We start from the raw sequence: 15,568 nt of genomic DNA, 5'->3' as shown, positions 1-15,568 counted from the left end.
TAAATGCCTTTTTTGTTGTTAGCTTTAATCTCACCAGTCTTGGAGAATCAACTCGTAAAAGCTGATTTTAGCAAGTTTGATGCACCACCTCATAGTATGGTTTACCAAAGCAATTTTTAAAATCATGGTTGCCTGGATTGTTCTTATGCATAGACATGTAGATTTTAGAAGTAAGGAATCAACATGTTCAACTCTTTAGTCTGTCAGCCTCATCTTCTCTTCATCTTTCACTTCTGATTGGACAGTAAAAAGTAAAGTTTGACTCATGTCCTGCTATCACCTATATAATGGATTGCATGATTAGCTTGCACTGCAACTAACTACTGTTTCAGGTATTCATGTTCTTGTTAGCTGGCTGTACATGTACTGTAGGTCCCTAATGTATGTAGCAAAATGGGCATTCCAGGCAGCTAATTTGGGGTTTTTACTTTTCTGAATTATTAAAATTGGATCTGTCATGTCAGCATGATCAAAGAGCCATAACAGCAATATAAATGGTCAAATACCCAGACTAAATAAAACCACAATTATCAACCAAAACACTGACCAGATTTATCCCATTCTAAGCTAATATAAATAAAATTCAGTTCAATTGTTGTAAATTTCCAGGTGACACCTGAAACCACTGCACTAAAAGTTGAGGAAAGTTCAACTTTTGTACAGCTTTCTTGTGTTTGTCAGTGTGGAAGTACCGTGAGGATTTGGGATCCCAGCAGTCAGTCAAGCAGCGTGTCTTTTCTTCCTCGGATCTGCTGCGGAGCTCAGCACTTCTGTTATTGTTTCTTTTGTCTGTTCAGCTAAGGTGCCTTTCATGGCTAAAGCTTGCAACAAACTTTGGATTTATACTTCACTAAAGTCACTGCCAGCATTGTGAGCACATTACTTGTTTTGCAGGAGCGGATTTCTTGCAGGAAAAACCAATCAAGGTATAACAAACATAGACGAATTCCTACTGTGTATGTTTACCCTTCTGATGTTCACCTGTTCTTAGGCTGAAGTCACCATTTGAATGAGCTGAAATGATATCGACCAATGAAGCCCTTCCAAAAGAAGTTTTTTTTTTACTGCCCTTTACTATAAAAGGCAGCTTAACAGACAGGACAGGATCTACAGTGTACCTGAAACAAGTGCCATCAGTTCTGTGAAAACACTTCCTTTCCACTCGTCTCCAAAATAAATCTTAGCCACTATGTATGCTAATTTTGCCTGTCACAAGTCCTGAATGCCATTATCACCGGGGTCAGGTGCTTTCATCACATGCACACACAAACGCCCGCAGATAGGCAGGCAGGCAGCCATACCTGCCGATGAAGGCCTTGTGTGGTGAGGACAATGGGATATGCTAACTGTAATCTGCCATTCAGCTGAGAGCCAGTCCTCACAGGTGGAGAGAGATAATATTGTAGAGAGATTTTTTTTCAGCTCAATCACCACATTTCATAGTAGCAAGAGTAACAGTGCACACAGACACACACGTAAAATGTGACATCTCCTCATCCTCCAGTCACATGCTAGGTGTGTGTGTATTTGATATCTACTCAGGGTTGTAACACAGTACATTGTTACATCGAAGCTTATTTTAATTCATAACATCAAACATTAAAGTTGACCTAATGCACGTTTCCTTTTATGTCATATGTATACATAACGTAACTTAGATATCCTAATATGGTCATCTCAGGCAAACGTCTCTGACTGTGTGGATAGAAGTCCCACCCACCTTCTATTCAAATCTTTTGTTTGTCAGGGGCAACCAATCAGTAGAAAGTTGGCTTAAAGGGAGGGGGAGAGCAGATTAGGCTGCTACGCCAAAGTCCAGTATGAGATAAATAAGGATTATTTGCTACCGTAGTAGAGGCCAAAAAAGTAAAAAATAAAATAAAGGAGTTGCAAATGTAACAAATTTAAAACCATTAAATGAGTAATTTATTCAACAAAACTTACAGCAATATAATGGTATGTATACAGTATGTATACTTCATTTTAAAAGACATAAATTCAATCTCTCAGTGAATGTCACGTGATTCCACCCAACTGTGTTCAGTCATTGAGTTAAGCTGCCAAAACACAGCATGTCATTGAAACTATTTGTGGCGGAGGCGTGGCCCCGGGCGCAGCTGCAGGGGAGGAGTGGAGCGGAAGGCTCAACAGGGCGGCGCTGCGAGGCCGGTAAGAACAGCTGATGTTGTTTATGGACTGATGATGGTCTCCCTCCGCTGTGTTTATAGTGAGACGAGGAGGAGCGGCCAGGGGAGAGATCAGCTGGGCTCGTGAGCTGTCAGACTGTGTGACTGAGTCAGCTGTCAAAACAACAACACTTGAATAAATGTGGAAGTTGGCTGTACCTACCTGTGTGTGCGTGTGTCTGTGCCTGGTGTATTCTACAAGTGGTGCCGAAACCCAGGATAGTGCCGGTGGGGAAATGTCCGACCCACAGGCCGCGCCACCCGCCCAGCCTCTGCAATTCTTGGCGCAGATGCTGGCGGAGATGGCGACGATGAGCCGGGATCAGGCGGCCGACCAGCGTGCCCACCTGGCCACGCTGCAGGAGCAGACGGACCGGCAGACGCAAGTTCTGGAGCGGCTGGTCGGGGCCGCTGCCACGCCGAAGCCCTCGCCACTGTCGGTGGCGGTGCCCCGGATGGGGGACGGGGACGGCCCCGAGGCGCCGTGTGCCGGCACCAGGGCAGGCAGAGCGGCTGCCGGCGCTGAGCCCCACTAACCCTTTCGCGGCGTTGGTGCCGTCCAGGGGAGCCGAGCCAAGCGGAGCCGCCCCCGAGCCACGGAGAGCAGCACAGACGCCGGGGCCGGAGTGTTGGAAGTGCGGGCAGCCGGGGCACCTGAGGAGGGATTGTCCGCTTATGGAAGTGGGGCAGGTGTTTCGTGTTGCTGGCGCCCCAGCACCCTCCCCCGGTCCAGGAGGGACATACAGTATTCCGGTAAGGACTCGAGGGGATATACGCCAGGCGTTGGTGGACACGGGCTGCACGCAGACCCTCGTACACCAAAGCTTGGTTCGCCCCGGGGCATTGCTGGAGGCAGAATGGGTGGAGGTGAGGTGTGTGCATGGTGACGTTCACAGGTATCCCATAGTGCCGCTGTTATTAAAGTATAAGGGCAAAACGCATAGAGTAACGGCGGCGGTTAGCCCGCGCCTGTCGCACCCCCTGATTCTGGGTACCAATTGGCCGGGGTTTCATCAGCTACTGGGGCAGTACGCGGGGGTGCGATCACGACCGGAAGCGGGGTGTAGCATGTGCGCGGCGTTCAGCGGTGACGCGGGGTCGTCCGACACTGACTCCGGGGGGGAGGAGCCGGCGGGTCCCTCACGGGACGTCCCGCCGGCCCCGGAAGTGTCCCCCATGGGTGATTTCCCACTGGAGCAGTCTCGTGACGGCACCCTACGCTCAGCCTTTGACCAAGTGATGGCTATTGATGGTCACGTGGTGCGCCCTGAGGCCGCGCAGACCTACCCGCGTTTCGTCTTATTAAACGACCGATTATATCGAGTGAGTCGTGACACTCAGACAGAGGAAACACACACCCAGTTGTTGGTGCCGCAGGGCCGCCGGGAAACGCTTTTCCAGGCGGCCCACTATAACCCCATGGCAGGGCATATGGGCTATGAGAAAACTCTGGAGCGAATAACGGCCCGATTTTATTGGCCGGGCATCCGAGCGGATGTGCGCCGCTGGTGCGCGTCCTGCCCGGACTGCCAACTTGTTAACTAGCCGGCCATACCGAAGGCGCCGCTGCGCCCTCTCCCCCTCATTGAGGTCCCGTTTGAGCGCATCGGCATGGACCTCATCGGGCCGTTTCACCGGAGTGCACGCGGCTACCGCTTTGTGTTAGTCCTGGTGGATTACGCAACGCGGTACCCGGAAGCAGTTCCGCTGCGCACCATCTCTGCAAAGAGTGTGGCGCAGGCACTGTTTCAGGTCATCTCCCGAGTCGGAATCCCGAAAGAGATACTGACTGACCAGGGCACGTTGTTTATGTCTCGTACACTGCGGGAACTGTACGAATTACTGGGCATTAAATCTATTCGGACCAGCGTCTACCACCCTCAGACTGACGGGCTGGTGGAGCGGCTGAATAAGACTTTAAAGTCCATGATTCGGAAGTTCATTAACGAGGATGAACGCAATTGGGATCACTGGCTAGACCCTCTGTTATTCGCAGTGCGGGAGGTGCCCCAGGCCTCCATGGGATTTTCTCCCTTTGAACTGCTGTTCGGCAGGAGGCCACGTGGGGTGCTCGACCTGATTAAAGAAAGCTGGGAGGACGGTCCGAGCCCCGCCAAAAATGAGATTCAGTACGTGTTGGACCTGAGAGCAAAACTCCACACTTTGGGGAGGTTGTCACGGGAGAATTTGCTCCAGGCTCAGCAGCGTCAGCAACGCCTGTATGACAGAGGGGCTATGCTCAGGCAATTTTCACCGGGAGATAAAGTGCTTGTGTTACTCCCTACTTCCAGCTCGAAGTTGCTCGCCAAGTGGCAAGGACCCTTTGTGTTCACACGGCGAGTTGGGGACGTGGACTATGAGGTCGCTCGGTCGGACAGGGGAGGAGCCACGCAGATTTATCACCTCAATCTCCTCAAACTGTGGCGAGAGGTTGAAACCGCTTCTCTGGTGAGCTTGGTGAAGGAGAGAGATGAGTTGGGGCCTGAGGTGCCAAATTCTATCATTCCCACCTCCCTCCCTTGTGATGACCATCTCACACAGGCCCAGAGAGCGGATGTTGTCGCGTTGCAACAGCGTTTTGCGGACGTGTTCTCCCCCCTGCCCGGCCGGACGTCCCTCATCGAGCACCATTTCGTGACGCAGCCCGGCGTGATGGTGCGTTCACGGCCCTACAGGCTCCCGGAGCATAAGCGAAAAATCGTGCAGAGGGAATTGGCGGAAATGCTGAGGATGGGAGTAATAGAAGAGTCGCACAGCGCCTGGTGTAGCCCCATCGTTCTGGTGGCGAAGAAGGATGGGTCTATACGGTTCTGTGTCGACTATCGCAGGGTGAACGAAGTGTCACGCTTTGATGCCTACCCCATGCCTCGGGTCGACGAGCTCCTGGACCGGTTAGGCACGGCCCGCTTTTTCACGACACTGGACTTAACCAAGGGCTATTGGCAGATTCCCTTGTCTGCCGAGGCCAGGGAGAAAACGGCCTTCTCCACTCCGTACGGTTTGTACCAGTTCGTGACACTTCCGTTTGGCCTGTTCGGGGCCCCGGCCACTTTCCAGCGTCTCATGGACCGGGTACTGCGTCCGCACGCAGCGTATGCTGCCGCCTACCTGGATGACGTGATCATCCACAGCGACACCTGGGCGGAGCATGTGCTGCGGGTGGCCGCGGTCCTGGAGTCCCTGAGGGGGGCGGGGCTCACGGCCAATCCGAAGAAGTGCGCAGTTGGACGGAGGGAGGTGCAGTATCTGGGGTACCACCTGGGGGGCGGGCAGGTGCGTCCACAGGTGGAGAAGACGGCGGCTATCGCATCCTGCCCATGCCCCAGGACGAAAAAGGAGGTGAGACGGTTCTTGGGGTTGGCGGGTTACTATTGTCGCTTTGTGCCGGGGTTTGCGCAGCTAACCAGCCCCCTGACCGATCTCACTCGAAAGGGTGCCCCGGATCTGGTCCAGTGGATGGGGCCGTGCCAGGCGGCGTTTGTGCAGGTGAAAAAGGCTCTCTGTGGGGAGCCGCTGCTTCACACTCCTAACTTTTCCCTCCCTTTTGTTCTGCAGACTGACGCCTCGGACAGAGGGCTGGGAGCCGTTTTGTCCCAGCAGGTGAGGGGGGCCGACCGCCCTGTCCTATACATCAGCCGGAAGCTAGCAGAGCGCGAGCGCCGGTACAGCACCGTGGAGAAGGAGTGCCTGGCCATCCGGTGGGCGGTCGGCTCCCTGCGCTATTACCTCCTGGGACGCTCATTCACCCTCTGTTCGGACCACGCCCCGCTGCAGTGGCTCCACCGCATGAAGGATGCCAACGCCCGGATCACCCGGTGGTATCTGGCATTGCAGCCCTTTAAGTTCAAGGTGATCCATAGGCCGGGGGCGCAGATGGCAGTGGCCGATTTCCTCTCTCGCTCGCGGGGGGGGGGGGAGGGAGTTGGCTCGGCCGGACGGCTCCCCGGCCTCGAACGGGCGGTGGGGGTGTGTGGCGGAGGCGTGGCCCCGGGAGGAGTGGAGCGGAAGGCTCAACAGGGCGGCGCTGCGAGGCCGGTAAGAACAGCTGATGTTGTTTATGGACTGATGATGGTCTCCCTCCGCTGTGTTTATAGTGAGACGAGGAGGAGCGGCCAGGGGAGAGATCAGCTGGGCTCGTGAGCTGTCAGACTGTGTGACTGAGTCAGCTGTCAAAACAACAAACACTTGAATAAATGTGGAAGTTGGCTGTACCTACCTGTGTGTGCGTGTGTCTGTGCCCGGTGTATTCTACACTATTATTTAGGGGTTAGCTAATACAATTGTGTGGAACCACTCGACATAATCTCTTTTAAGTGAATCCAAAAAAGGCTTTTTTGAGTGTACCCCTAGTCTTCCTCATCTTATTTGGTCTCCTGTTCATTGCCCATCTCTCGCTCATTACCTGTTCAGCAGAAACCTAATATCACTACAGACTACAGCTCAGAAACTCCAAAGTGTGACATGTGGGACTGCGATATTATAATATGAGAATCTGTTTTAAAGCATCTTTTGTCCGTTTCCAAATGAAATTCCCCCATATAGTACTTGTATCTCTGTTACTCACCTTCTTGCTCGTGATCTTATTAGCTTTCTGCATGCATCACATTCTCTACTGTAGCTGCTTCAGAGGAGATGATGGAGGGTTAAGTGTAGCTTTTAAAGAAGAATGTTATCCATTTTTCTTTTATGGTAAAAAAAAAAGAGAGACAATTCTCAATGTTAAAGCTGCAGAGATTTTATCACTCATCTCTTAGTTTTCCACCCTGAGCTGGAAAGCTGACTGATGTACTCACAAAGATTTTATCTCCGGTCTGTTTACCACTGAAGATAATGTCTCAGAATGAGATAAAGCACAGAAAAACAAAGAACAAACACTTTTTTTATTGTCTTTTTCACAACAGAAACACACATAAGGATTATAGATTTATAGACATTTTAATTGATTTAATGATGTCATGATTATGTAGTTCATCCACCCTGTAACAGCAATAAAAGATAACAAAACCAAACTATGCATTTATAATAATACTACAACTTTTCTTGCAAGTGTGATGCCTTTAAGCTAAGTGGTAATATCAGTGTACACGTTCACAGTTACAGTGACACAAAGTAATAGGGTGGGGGGTGCTATGCATTTTAAGGAAAATCCATTTTCGTGTGTTTATTACTGTTTGCCTTTCAGCAAACAGAGAACAGACAGACATCTGCACTGACGCATATAAAGTAAATGTAAAGTAGCTTACAGACTGAGTACAACAAACTGATTCAGTGATGATGTAAGCTATCCTAGGCCTTTTCTCTTCTGCAATGTAAAAGATCAGATCGATTCAACGCTGCTCCCACAAATGCCACTGCTGCAAATATTATAGCATATAAGCAGCAAAACTGAAACTCTATAATGTGCTTGATACACAGAAAAAACCCAAAACAGTTCACGACTCAAGTGTCAGGGTATGCGGACTTTTGGTGAGCATAAAAATGTAGCAACAGTTATCGTGCTGCTGTTGTTCCCACTGATCTCACTGCAGTGAGGTCGACACAGTTGTTCTACACTGTTGTTCTTCACAACTGTGTTGTGTAGAACAACATCCAAGTTAATAAGACTACAGTGAATCACACTGATATATCCAATGATGTACATAATTAATGAAGCCACTGCTACTGTGGACCTCCACTTACAAACCCCCTTATTTTAGTTTATAGACAGCACAGATGAGAATACTGTGATGATGCAGCTATTAAAGTTTGCAAAAAATGTATAGGCTCGAGCCCATACTATCTTAAAGTGTAAAACAGATGAATGGATGATCCAAATAATGCTCATAAAGGAGAAGAAAAATGTAAGCTGTATTGAATACCAGTCTCAAAATGGTCCAAATAATGGCCTTTTATACTGTTTAGTCATGCAGCGATGACACTGCTAACAAATGAATTTAAAGTGACCTATGGATTTCCACTAAAACAAATTGTAAAAAAGGGCAACCTTTCAACAATCCCGGCAGATTGACGAGGGGGTCGTCCTTCTTCCAACCCCGCGGCTACACGACGGCCTGTGATCATTACGGTCGACATTAGCCGTGTCAGGATGAGTGCTCATTTAGAGACATCTCAGAGCAAAGTCTTGGCGATGGTCCCTCATTAGCCCTCATGCTATCTGTGTTAAGCACAGCCCTGATCTGAGAGCTAAGGCACTAATACTTGCAACTGTGGAACACAGATCCATTAACGTTAATGTGATAGGAAGCATTTAGCCTTTATAAAATACTAGATTTTAGACACAAATTTGCTGAATCCTGTTGCTTTAACAAGCACTGAAGTGACTCTAGAACTGAACTGAAACCTTTGGCAAAGTCTACTGACTGGGTAAAACTTGGAAAGGCACACACTTTTCATGAAGCTTACCGCCACTCTAACAGAGCTTCAGTAGTTCTCAGTTTTGAGAGCAGAACCTGCAGGAAGGGCAATCATCACAGCAGCATGCCATCAATCAGGCCTTTAAAGTAGAGCAGCTAGAGAGGCCACTGCATTTAAAAGAGTGCGAAAGTAAGAGGGAAAAGATTTTCTGCATTTCTAAAATATCTTGCAATGGTGATCTCATGTTTGATTGAGGGTTATTGGGGTAAGTTAAGGGCTTTAAATACATGACACTGTGTCAACTAGTAACACAACACAGTGTGTTTTAAAAATGGCTTTTTGAGAACTTTGGAAATGTGGAGTACAGTAGTGTGTAAAAGTCTTGAGTCATCTTCCATTTCTTTAGGTTTTGGTGAGAAGCCTCTTTATTCTTCAGCCTAAACTCTGATAGGCAAGGCTTCTTGTCATTTCCTTGATTAGTCTTCAGGAAAAGTTCTCCAGGCTTCTTTAAGCTTGGATGACGGTTGCCTTTTGTTCCATTCTCTATTAAGATGATCGCACACAGCTTCAATGACACTCCAGGCTTTAGGGAGGCCAGACCATGACTCATAATTGTGCATCCAGGTTCACCTTTACTGCATACCTTAATGCATGCTTTGACTGCTTTTAATGCATTGGCTCTGTGTTTGGGATCATTGTCAGAATGGTAAATGGACTGATTCTTATACAGCGCTTTTCTAGTGCTCTCTTGGAGCACTCAAAGTGCTTTATACAACATTCACCCATTCATACCATTCACAAGAGCACTTTCTTCAATGCTTTTCAGTGTTAGCTAGGCGCTAACACTTACACACATTCATACTCTGATGGATGCATCGGAGAGCAACTTGGAGTTAGTATCTTGTCAGGGATACTTGGCATGCAGACTGGGGGAGCCAGGGATCAAACTACTAACCTTCCAATCACTAACCTGCCTCCTGAGCTAGAAGAATGAATGTGTTGCCAATCAACATGGTGGATCGAAATCTGATTATACTTTCATGTGTTCATTATTCCATCAGTTTTGAAAATATCCCAAATACCACTCTCTTAAATTCAGTGACAGAGGATCCACCGTGTTTTACAAATGGCTGTAGACACTCACTGTTGTACTTCTCTTCTGATCTACTCACACATCACACATGTTGATGATTTGATGATCATAAAACCTAATTTTTAGTCCAGTTCTTTAGTAATTTGGCACACCTAATTTTCCTTTGTTATCTTTCCTTAAGGAGGAAGGGCTGATTGAAAGTCAGGAGGTTGTGTGACATCTTTGCAAGATTTTTCTTATTCTGCTTCTTAAGAACATAACTTTCAGATACTATTCATCTGCTATAGATAGTTTTCAAAGCCACCACTTCTATCTTCTACTTGTCTAGTGTGCCCACATTTGTTAAGGAGACACTGTACACCATGCTGAGCTTTTGGCTAATATCTGTTTAAAGCCCTGCGTCAGATTGGCGACCTGTCCAGGATGTACCCCGGTCTCGCCCTATGGTAGCTGGGACCGCGACCCTGATGAGGTCAAGTGGAAGAAAATGGATGGAGTTCTTTTATTTTTATTTTTTAGTTTTCATTTTGTATTAATGCAGATTAATGCAACTACAGAAATGAGTCAAATGAAGTGTTTTTATGAAAGGCTGCTGGTAACAAATTGCCTAAAGATGCAATTCAAAACTGTTTTTTTACAGTTTTCTGTTATGTGTGGATACAACACTGGTTCATCCACTGTTGTATGCTCGAATGATTTATAGATTAGATTTATAAATTAGTGAACAACCAAGAGACAAAACAACAAAATACTCTGAAGACAGTCAGGAACACAGATTGGACTGAAAATGATTGAAAAAGCAAACAATGTTGAAAGAAAAACATCAGCAAGCCTGAAGAACTACAGCTCCTTTCATTACTTTCAACTTCTTTTAAAAGAAAGTCTGTCTCCTTGGAAGCGAAATATAATGAACGAGGGGAGATTTTGCACGGTATCCATATTGAAACTACAGCCAGGTTTTATATTTAAACAAATGTTTTGCCAATAACAAATGTTAAAAGCGTCAATTTCGTGACTTCAAGCTTGTCATCACACACAGCCAAAGAGGGAAAGCATAGCTGGGGAACACATTAGCCCAGGGAGACAAAGTAGAATTCCTGATGTAAAATGAAGTAATTACAGTTGGTTTATTTATGATGGCAGCTTATCCATCTCAGTCAATGTGTGCATTTATGTTTTTGCTACTGGGTTTTGTTATCTCTGTCTGTGGGCCTGATTGCAGTAACAAAGTTATGGCCATACTTTTATCATCAGTCTGATAAAATCGCTCATTTATTATACACTAACACTTAACACAGAGAGTGACCAGTGTTACAGTTTGTTGAACCAGCTGAATAAAGCCAACAATATCAACTTGTAGCTGCCTGCTAAAGCTTGTGTTTGGCTATGGAGACGGTATAAAAACTGTTGGGGGGAAAAATGCATTTAAAGAGGTTACAAAGTCAAACTGAGCCCTGAGCGCGAAAACAGAAGGAAGAGGAACGAGAAGAGGCCGACAAAACTGGAGAGTGAGGACGTCTGAGACGGTGCGGCAAAGACAGCTGAGCAGTGTGGGTCGTGTGCTTTTATGATCGCTTACAATGACGGGGAGATTGAAATGGAGGAAGCGAGGAATTAATAAGAATGCGTTTAGCCTCTCGGCCGTACATTCGTCTACGCTTCGGAGAGGAGAGCCGCTGAATTAAATCTCATCTCATGTCGGCGAGCAGAAGAGATGCAGGGAGTGGATGGGCTGCCCTGGCAACAGCACCCTCACAAAGCTCTGCTCCGTGTCCCCCCCCCCACAACCGTCTCAACATATCCTGTTCTCCATATTCACCTGTCACATCATCACCTCTTCCTCATATGTCCTTTCTTCTTTTTTCTTTTGCATTTGCATTTTTATTTCTCTGATTTCCTGTCCTTTTCCTTCTCCTGCTTCCTCTACCTTCATTCTTCGAATTCACCCCTACTTTCTTTCACCAAATTTCCCATTTTTCTTTGTAACTCTTTTCTCACCTCTGCTCTTCTTTTCCCCCTTTTCCTCTCACTTCTGTCTAATCTTTCCCTTTTCTCTTCTCTCCTTTCTTGACCTCCTTTTATTCCATATTCTCTATTTTAACATCTTCTCTTCCTCCCTGCTTTTATCCCCTTGCTTTTCCGTCGTCTCCTCTCCACTTTCTTTTTTTTGCTCTTCGTTTCGTTTCCTTTCTTCTCTGCTGTTTTTCTTTGTTACCTCACCTTTCTTATTTTCCTACTTCTATTATCCTTTCTCTTCAGTACTTTTCCTTTCCCTAATTTAATATCTTGTCCTTCCTCCTTTTCCTTGCTTCACATTTTCTTATTCCTTTACCTTCCTTTTCTTCCCTGCATTCTTTTGTCCTGTTTCTGTGATTTCTTTTAATCGTGCCTTTTTCCTTTTTCCATAAATGTCCTCTTCTTGCTCATTTCCCTTTTTTTCTTTCCCTGCCCCTAACCTTAATTTATTTGCTTTCCCTTTTCCTCCCTTTTATTTCCCTACTATCTTTACCTTTCCAACACTCCAGATCAGCACATGCGTTACCCATTAAGCCGACTTTAACATCTGAGACTATACACGAAGTAGATTTCTCATATTGGAATGAAACTGCTGAATTTCAGAGTCAGTGGACAAGAAAATAAGATGACTTAGTTCTGATTCAATCTATTTGGAAATACTTTGCAAGCACATTATCTCCTCACTGCAGAAGATGAACAATGCCAGATAACGCGGATCCATTCTGCTGCACCTCACTCCGCTTGTTTCCCTCAGCACAGAAAACAAAGTGTTTTCTAGGCTTCTGCTTTTCACAGTGCAAACAGCGGCACTCCTCCATTAGTGTTTACTGGGTTAAAGCAGGTCTGTAAATTAATGGAAACGCCTCCACATAATATTGTTGTTTATCTTACATCTCAGATAATGTAAATGGGGGGAGCTGCAGAGACCAGATATGCTGGAAAGCAGCAGCTCGTTCCAGGATTCTTTTAAATGCGTTGTTTTTTAGACATTTTTAGAATTTATCTCAGTGTTTCAGTGTTCCTGCTCCCTGTCAGCTGCTATAGTTCTGTTTAAATAATGGTTGTGTTGCCTCATGATCTGCCACGCAAACAGGGATTTGCGCAGCATTAACGTCTGATGTTTTCTTCCCACACTCTGCATTAGTTGTCCTTATTTACTTGCTATAGAGTGTGTGGATGCTGTCCCTGAAATACCTGTTTAATACTTTCCAGTTACACTGCTTGTTTTTGTCTTCATAAAGGAAACATGGAGGATAAATGAGCGCCAGTAAAGGAAGTGTCTTGCTGCCATGCATATGTATGTTCCTTCTTTCACTTGGACATCTGGCAAAGAGTTCTTGGACAATTGTTAAACCACAGTTCACTTAAAAGCCTGCATTGCAAATGGGTGGTGTGGATTGTAAAGAGTGTTGGAAATTACCAGGCAGTGAGTAAAGTCGCCCATGTGGATAGCATTAAGGCTTACAGTTAGGGCTGTGGCTGCTTTGATTGACGGTTGTGCTGACACTGGCTACTGTAGCTGATAGCTGGCTGCTAAGCTTCACCTGTGGTAAAGCTGACCTTCAGACGCAGACCACCCAAGAAGTCTGTGCTCCATTTTTTGGGGTGAAATTCTAGTATTTTCTTAACTTGGACCAGACTTATACTGGTACCATTACGTGATGAGCAAGTTAATCTGATAGACAGGCTAAAACATATAGTTACCTGCAAATTAGCTATTTTTTGTGTGTTGGAGCCTGGTTTCACTTCCAGTTGTGGCATTGATACTCAGTTATTAGAAAATAATAACATCCCACAGATCAGTTATGCCATCAACACATCCTTTCTTTCTTCTCATCTCTGTGTTATGTTCATGGTGCAGATGTAAATAAAGGTTCAGTTGCAGTACTCAGCTACTAGCTGAACTGAGCTACAAAAGAGGAGTGTGCATAAAAGGAATACGGTTTTTAAGTGGGTGGTAATTTCAAATGCAACTTTTCAAACAGCTTAACAAATCTCACCAAACACACAAACCATTTTTGCAGTTCCTCACAAAATCTGTCTGCTAGCTAATGTCAAGCTGGCAGTGTTTCCCGGAGCGAGGAAAAAAAGCTCAGCGTGCAACACCCAGTAATGGAGAAAGATGTAAGAAAGACAAAGCAGGAGAGGGAGATGTCAGGATATTTTTAAAGGTAAGGACTGCTCTGCAAATGAAATTTTATGAAGTGGAAATTTGAATTTTAGAGTTTGTCAAGCAGATATTGGACAATGCACCACTACACCCCATCTTCCACGTTAACAGCTGGTTGTTTTACACAGTCTAAAATCCGAAGGTGATTGGAGGGTGAGGGTTTGTGTAGGCTGAGAGAGCTGAAATAGTATAAATGTGTGTATTTGTTTTATTCTACATGAAAAGTCTGAGAAACAAGGGCTTCAGACATCATTTCAAACCCTGTGAACATAATCATTGCCACATTTGGATAAGATTGTTGACCTGAGGAGTTATCACCTAAAGCTAAAACTAGCTAGCACGGTCAACAACATGCATTCATAATTCCTTGTAAAATTTAACACTAAATTTAGTAATTAAACATTGTATTAAATACTGGGTTTTTTTTTGTTTTTTTTAAGGTAACCTTTTTATAATTTCTTTCTTAAAAAATTTGCTAGTACAAAATCATTCGAGAACCTTTGGAGAAATATGTAAACAGAAACGAGCTGATTAAATCATTAACTTTTTACCTTCAGATTATTAAAAAACTTAATTACTTCAAAACCTGCTTAATAAAATATGAATGATAAATGAATGAAATCAACCAAACGATATAAGACATGATTAAAAATTAAAAGCTCAGTGCAGGTTAACTGACAGATAATGTTAGCTTAGCTCTGGTAACTGGTACAACTGGTTTTGGCCTCCCTCTACCGGTGTCAACTCATAAAATTGAGTTTAAGATATATTAAAAACTAATTAATTAATTTTGTATTAAGTACAGGATATCATTCTTCCCACGTAACCCAACTCATGTAAACACACTGAACCCACAATATATAAAAGCAAATACAAATTTAAACATGACAACTACTGACTCTTAGTAAGCCGTTGTTGTGCAAGTTCAATCACACACATATATAGGAACTCTGATGTCCTGGAAGTGAAGCACAATTACAACTTACACAGTTCATACATATCATATTGAGCCAGGAACAGCCTTACCTGTAAGATCTTGCACCTCTCCGAGTCACAGTTGATGTCTTCACAGGGATGAAACATGCCCAGTGTCACACAGTTCAGCAGGATCACCAGCATGGACGCTCGCTCGAACCATGTGCAGAACAGTAGTTAAGGAATATAACACAGAGAGATGACAGCAGCTTACAGTGACAATCGGCAGAAAAATGTGCATTTCTCAAGGCTTTCTCCAGTGACCTCATTATCCCAGCCTCATCTGACAAAGTGATGCATGTTTATCTCTTTATATCAAAAGCTGTTTCTGAAAGGAGAACAAGCCAAGAAGGAAAAATTGGGAAATAGGAAAGCTTGCTTGTAACTGTACAGAGTGGCAGTCACTGCTCTCATTTCTCTTAACCAAAGATCCGTTAGGAAGGCATGTTGGAAATTGTTCAGGGTGTTAGCGAGGGAGATGGATAGGCACTTTAGATGAGATCGTCTGAGGCGGAACAAAAGACGACAAAGGCAGATGCTGGAAGACTGGAAAGCTGACTAAAAGGAGGATGAAGTCTACAGTTAGTGAACGTGGCGACATCTTGATGCATAGCGCATGAATTTTATTGACTGTGGGGTCGAAGTGGGCAGACCTAATGTGGTTAGGCTAAATGCCAGCTAGAGCAATGTGACACCAATCAATGATGAGACTAAACACAGATTAGGGTAATACTGTTTCAATAAGTACACACACACACACAACCACACCGCATT

General features: G+C 45.3%; 1 protein-coding gene across 13 annotated transcripts in view; it reads right to left on the bottom strand.

Annotated features, from left to right (window-relative positions):
• Positions 1-14,953, bottom strand: part of cacna1g (calcium channel, voltage-dependent, T type, alpha 1G subunit) — a 208,763-nt gene extending 193,810 nt beyond the window's left edge. For 11 of the 13 annotated variants that reach the window (XM_086302851.1, XM_086302852.1, XM_086302856.1 and 8 more), the window contains exon 1: positions 14,846-14,952. In XM_086302851.1, the coding sequence (XP_086158977.1) occupies positions 14,846-14,938 (93 nt within the window). In that variant the 5' untranslated portion in view covers positions 14,939-14,952. Of the gene's footprint in view, positions 1-14,845 lie in introns of all 13 variants that reach the window. The other 2 variants (XM_086302859.1, XM_086302861.1) reach the window with 1 other exon arrangement.
• Positions 14,954-15,568: the final 615 nt, after the last annotated feature.

The sequence above is a fragment of the Aulonocara sp. 'chitande type north' Nkhata Bay genome, linkage group LG8 (genome assembly GCF_057382095.1).
Source record: "Aulonocara sp. 'chitande type north' Nkhata Bay isolate Kocher_YH1m ecotype deep benthic linkage group LG8, A_spYH_male_GT1.1, whole genome shotgun sequence".
In the NCBI taxonomy this organism is placed as follows: Eukaryota; Metazoa; Chordata; class Actinopteri; order Cichliformes; family Cichlidae; genus Aulonocara; species Aulonocara sp. 'chitande type north' Nkhata Bay.
Note: the sequence above shows the minus strand (reverse complement) of the source record. Positions and strands in the feature narration are given on the sequence as shown.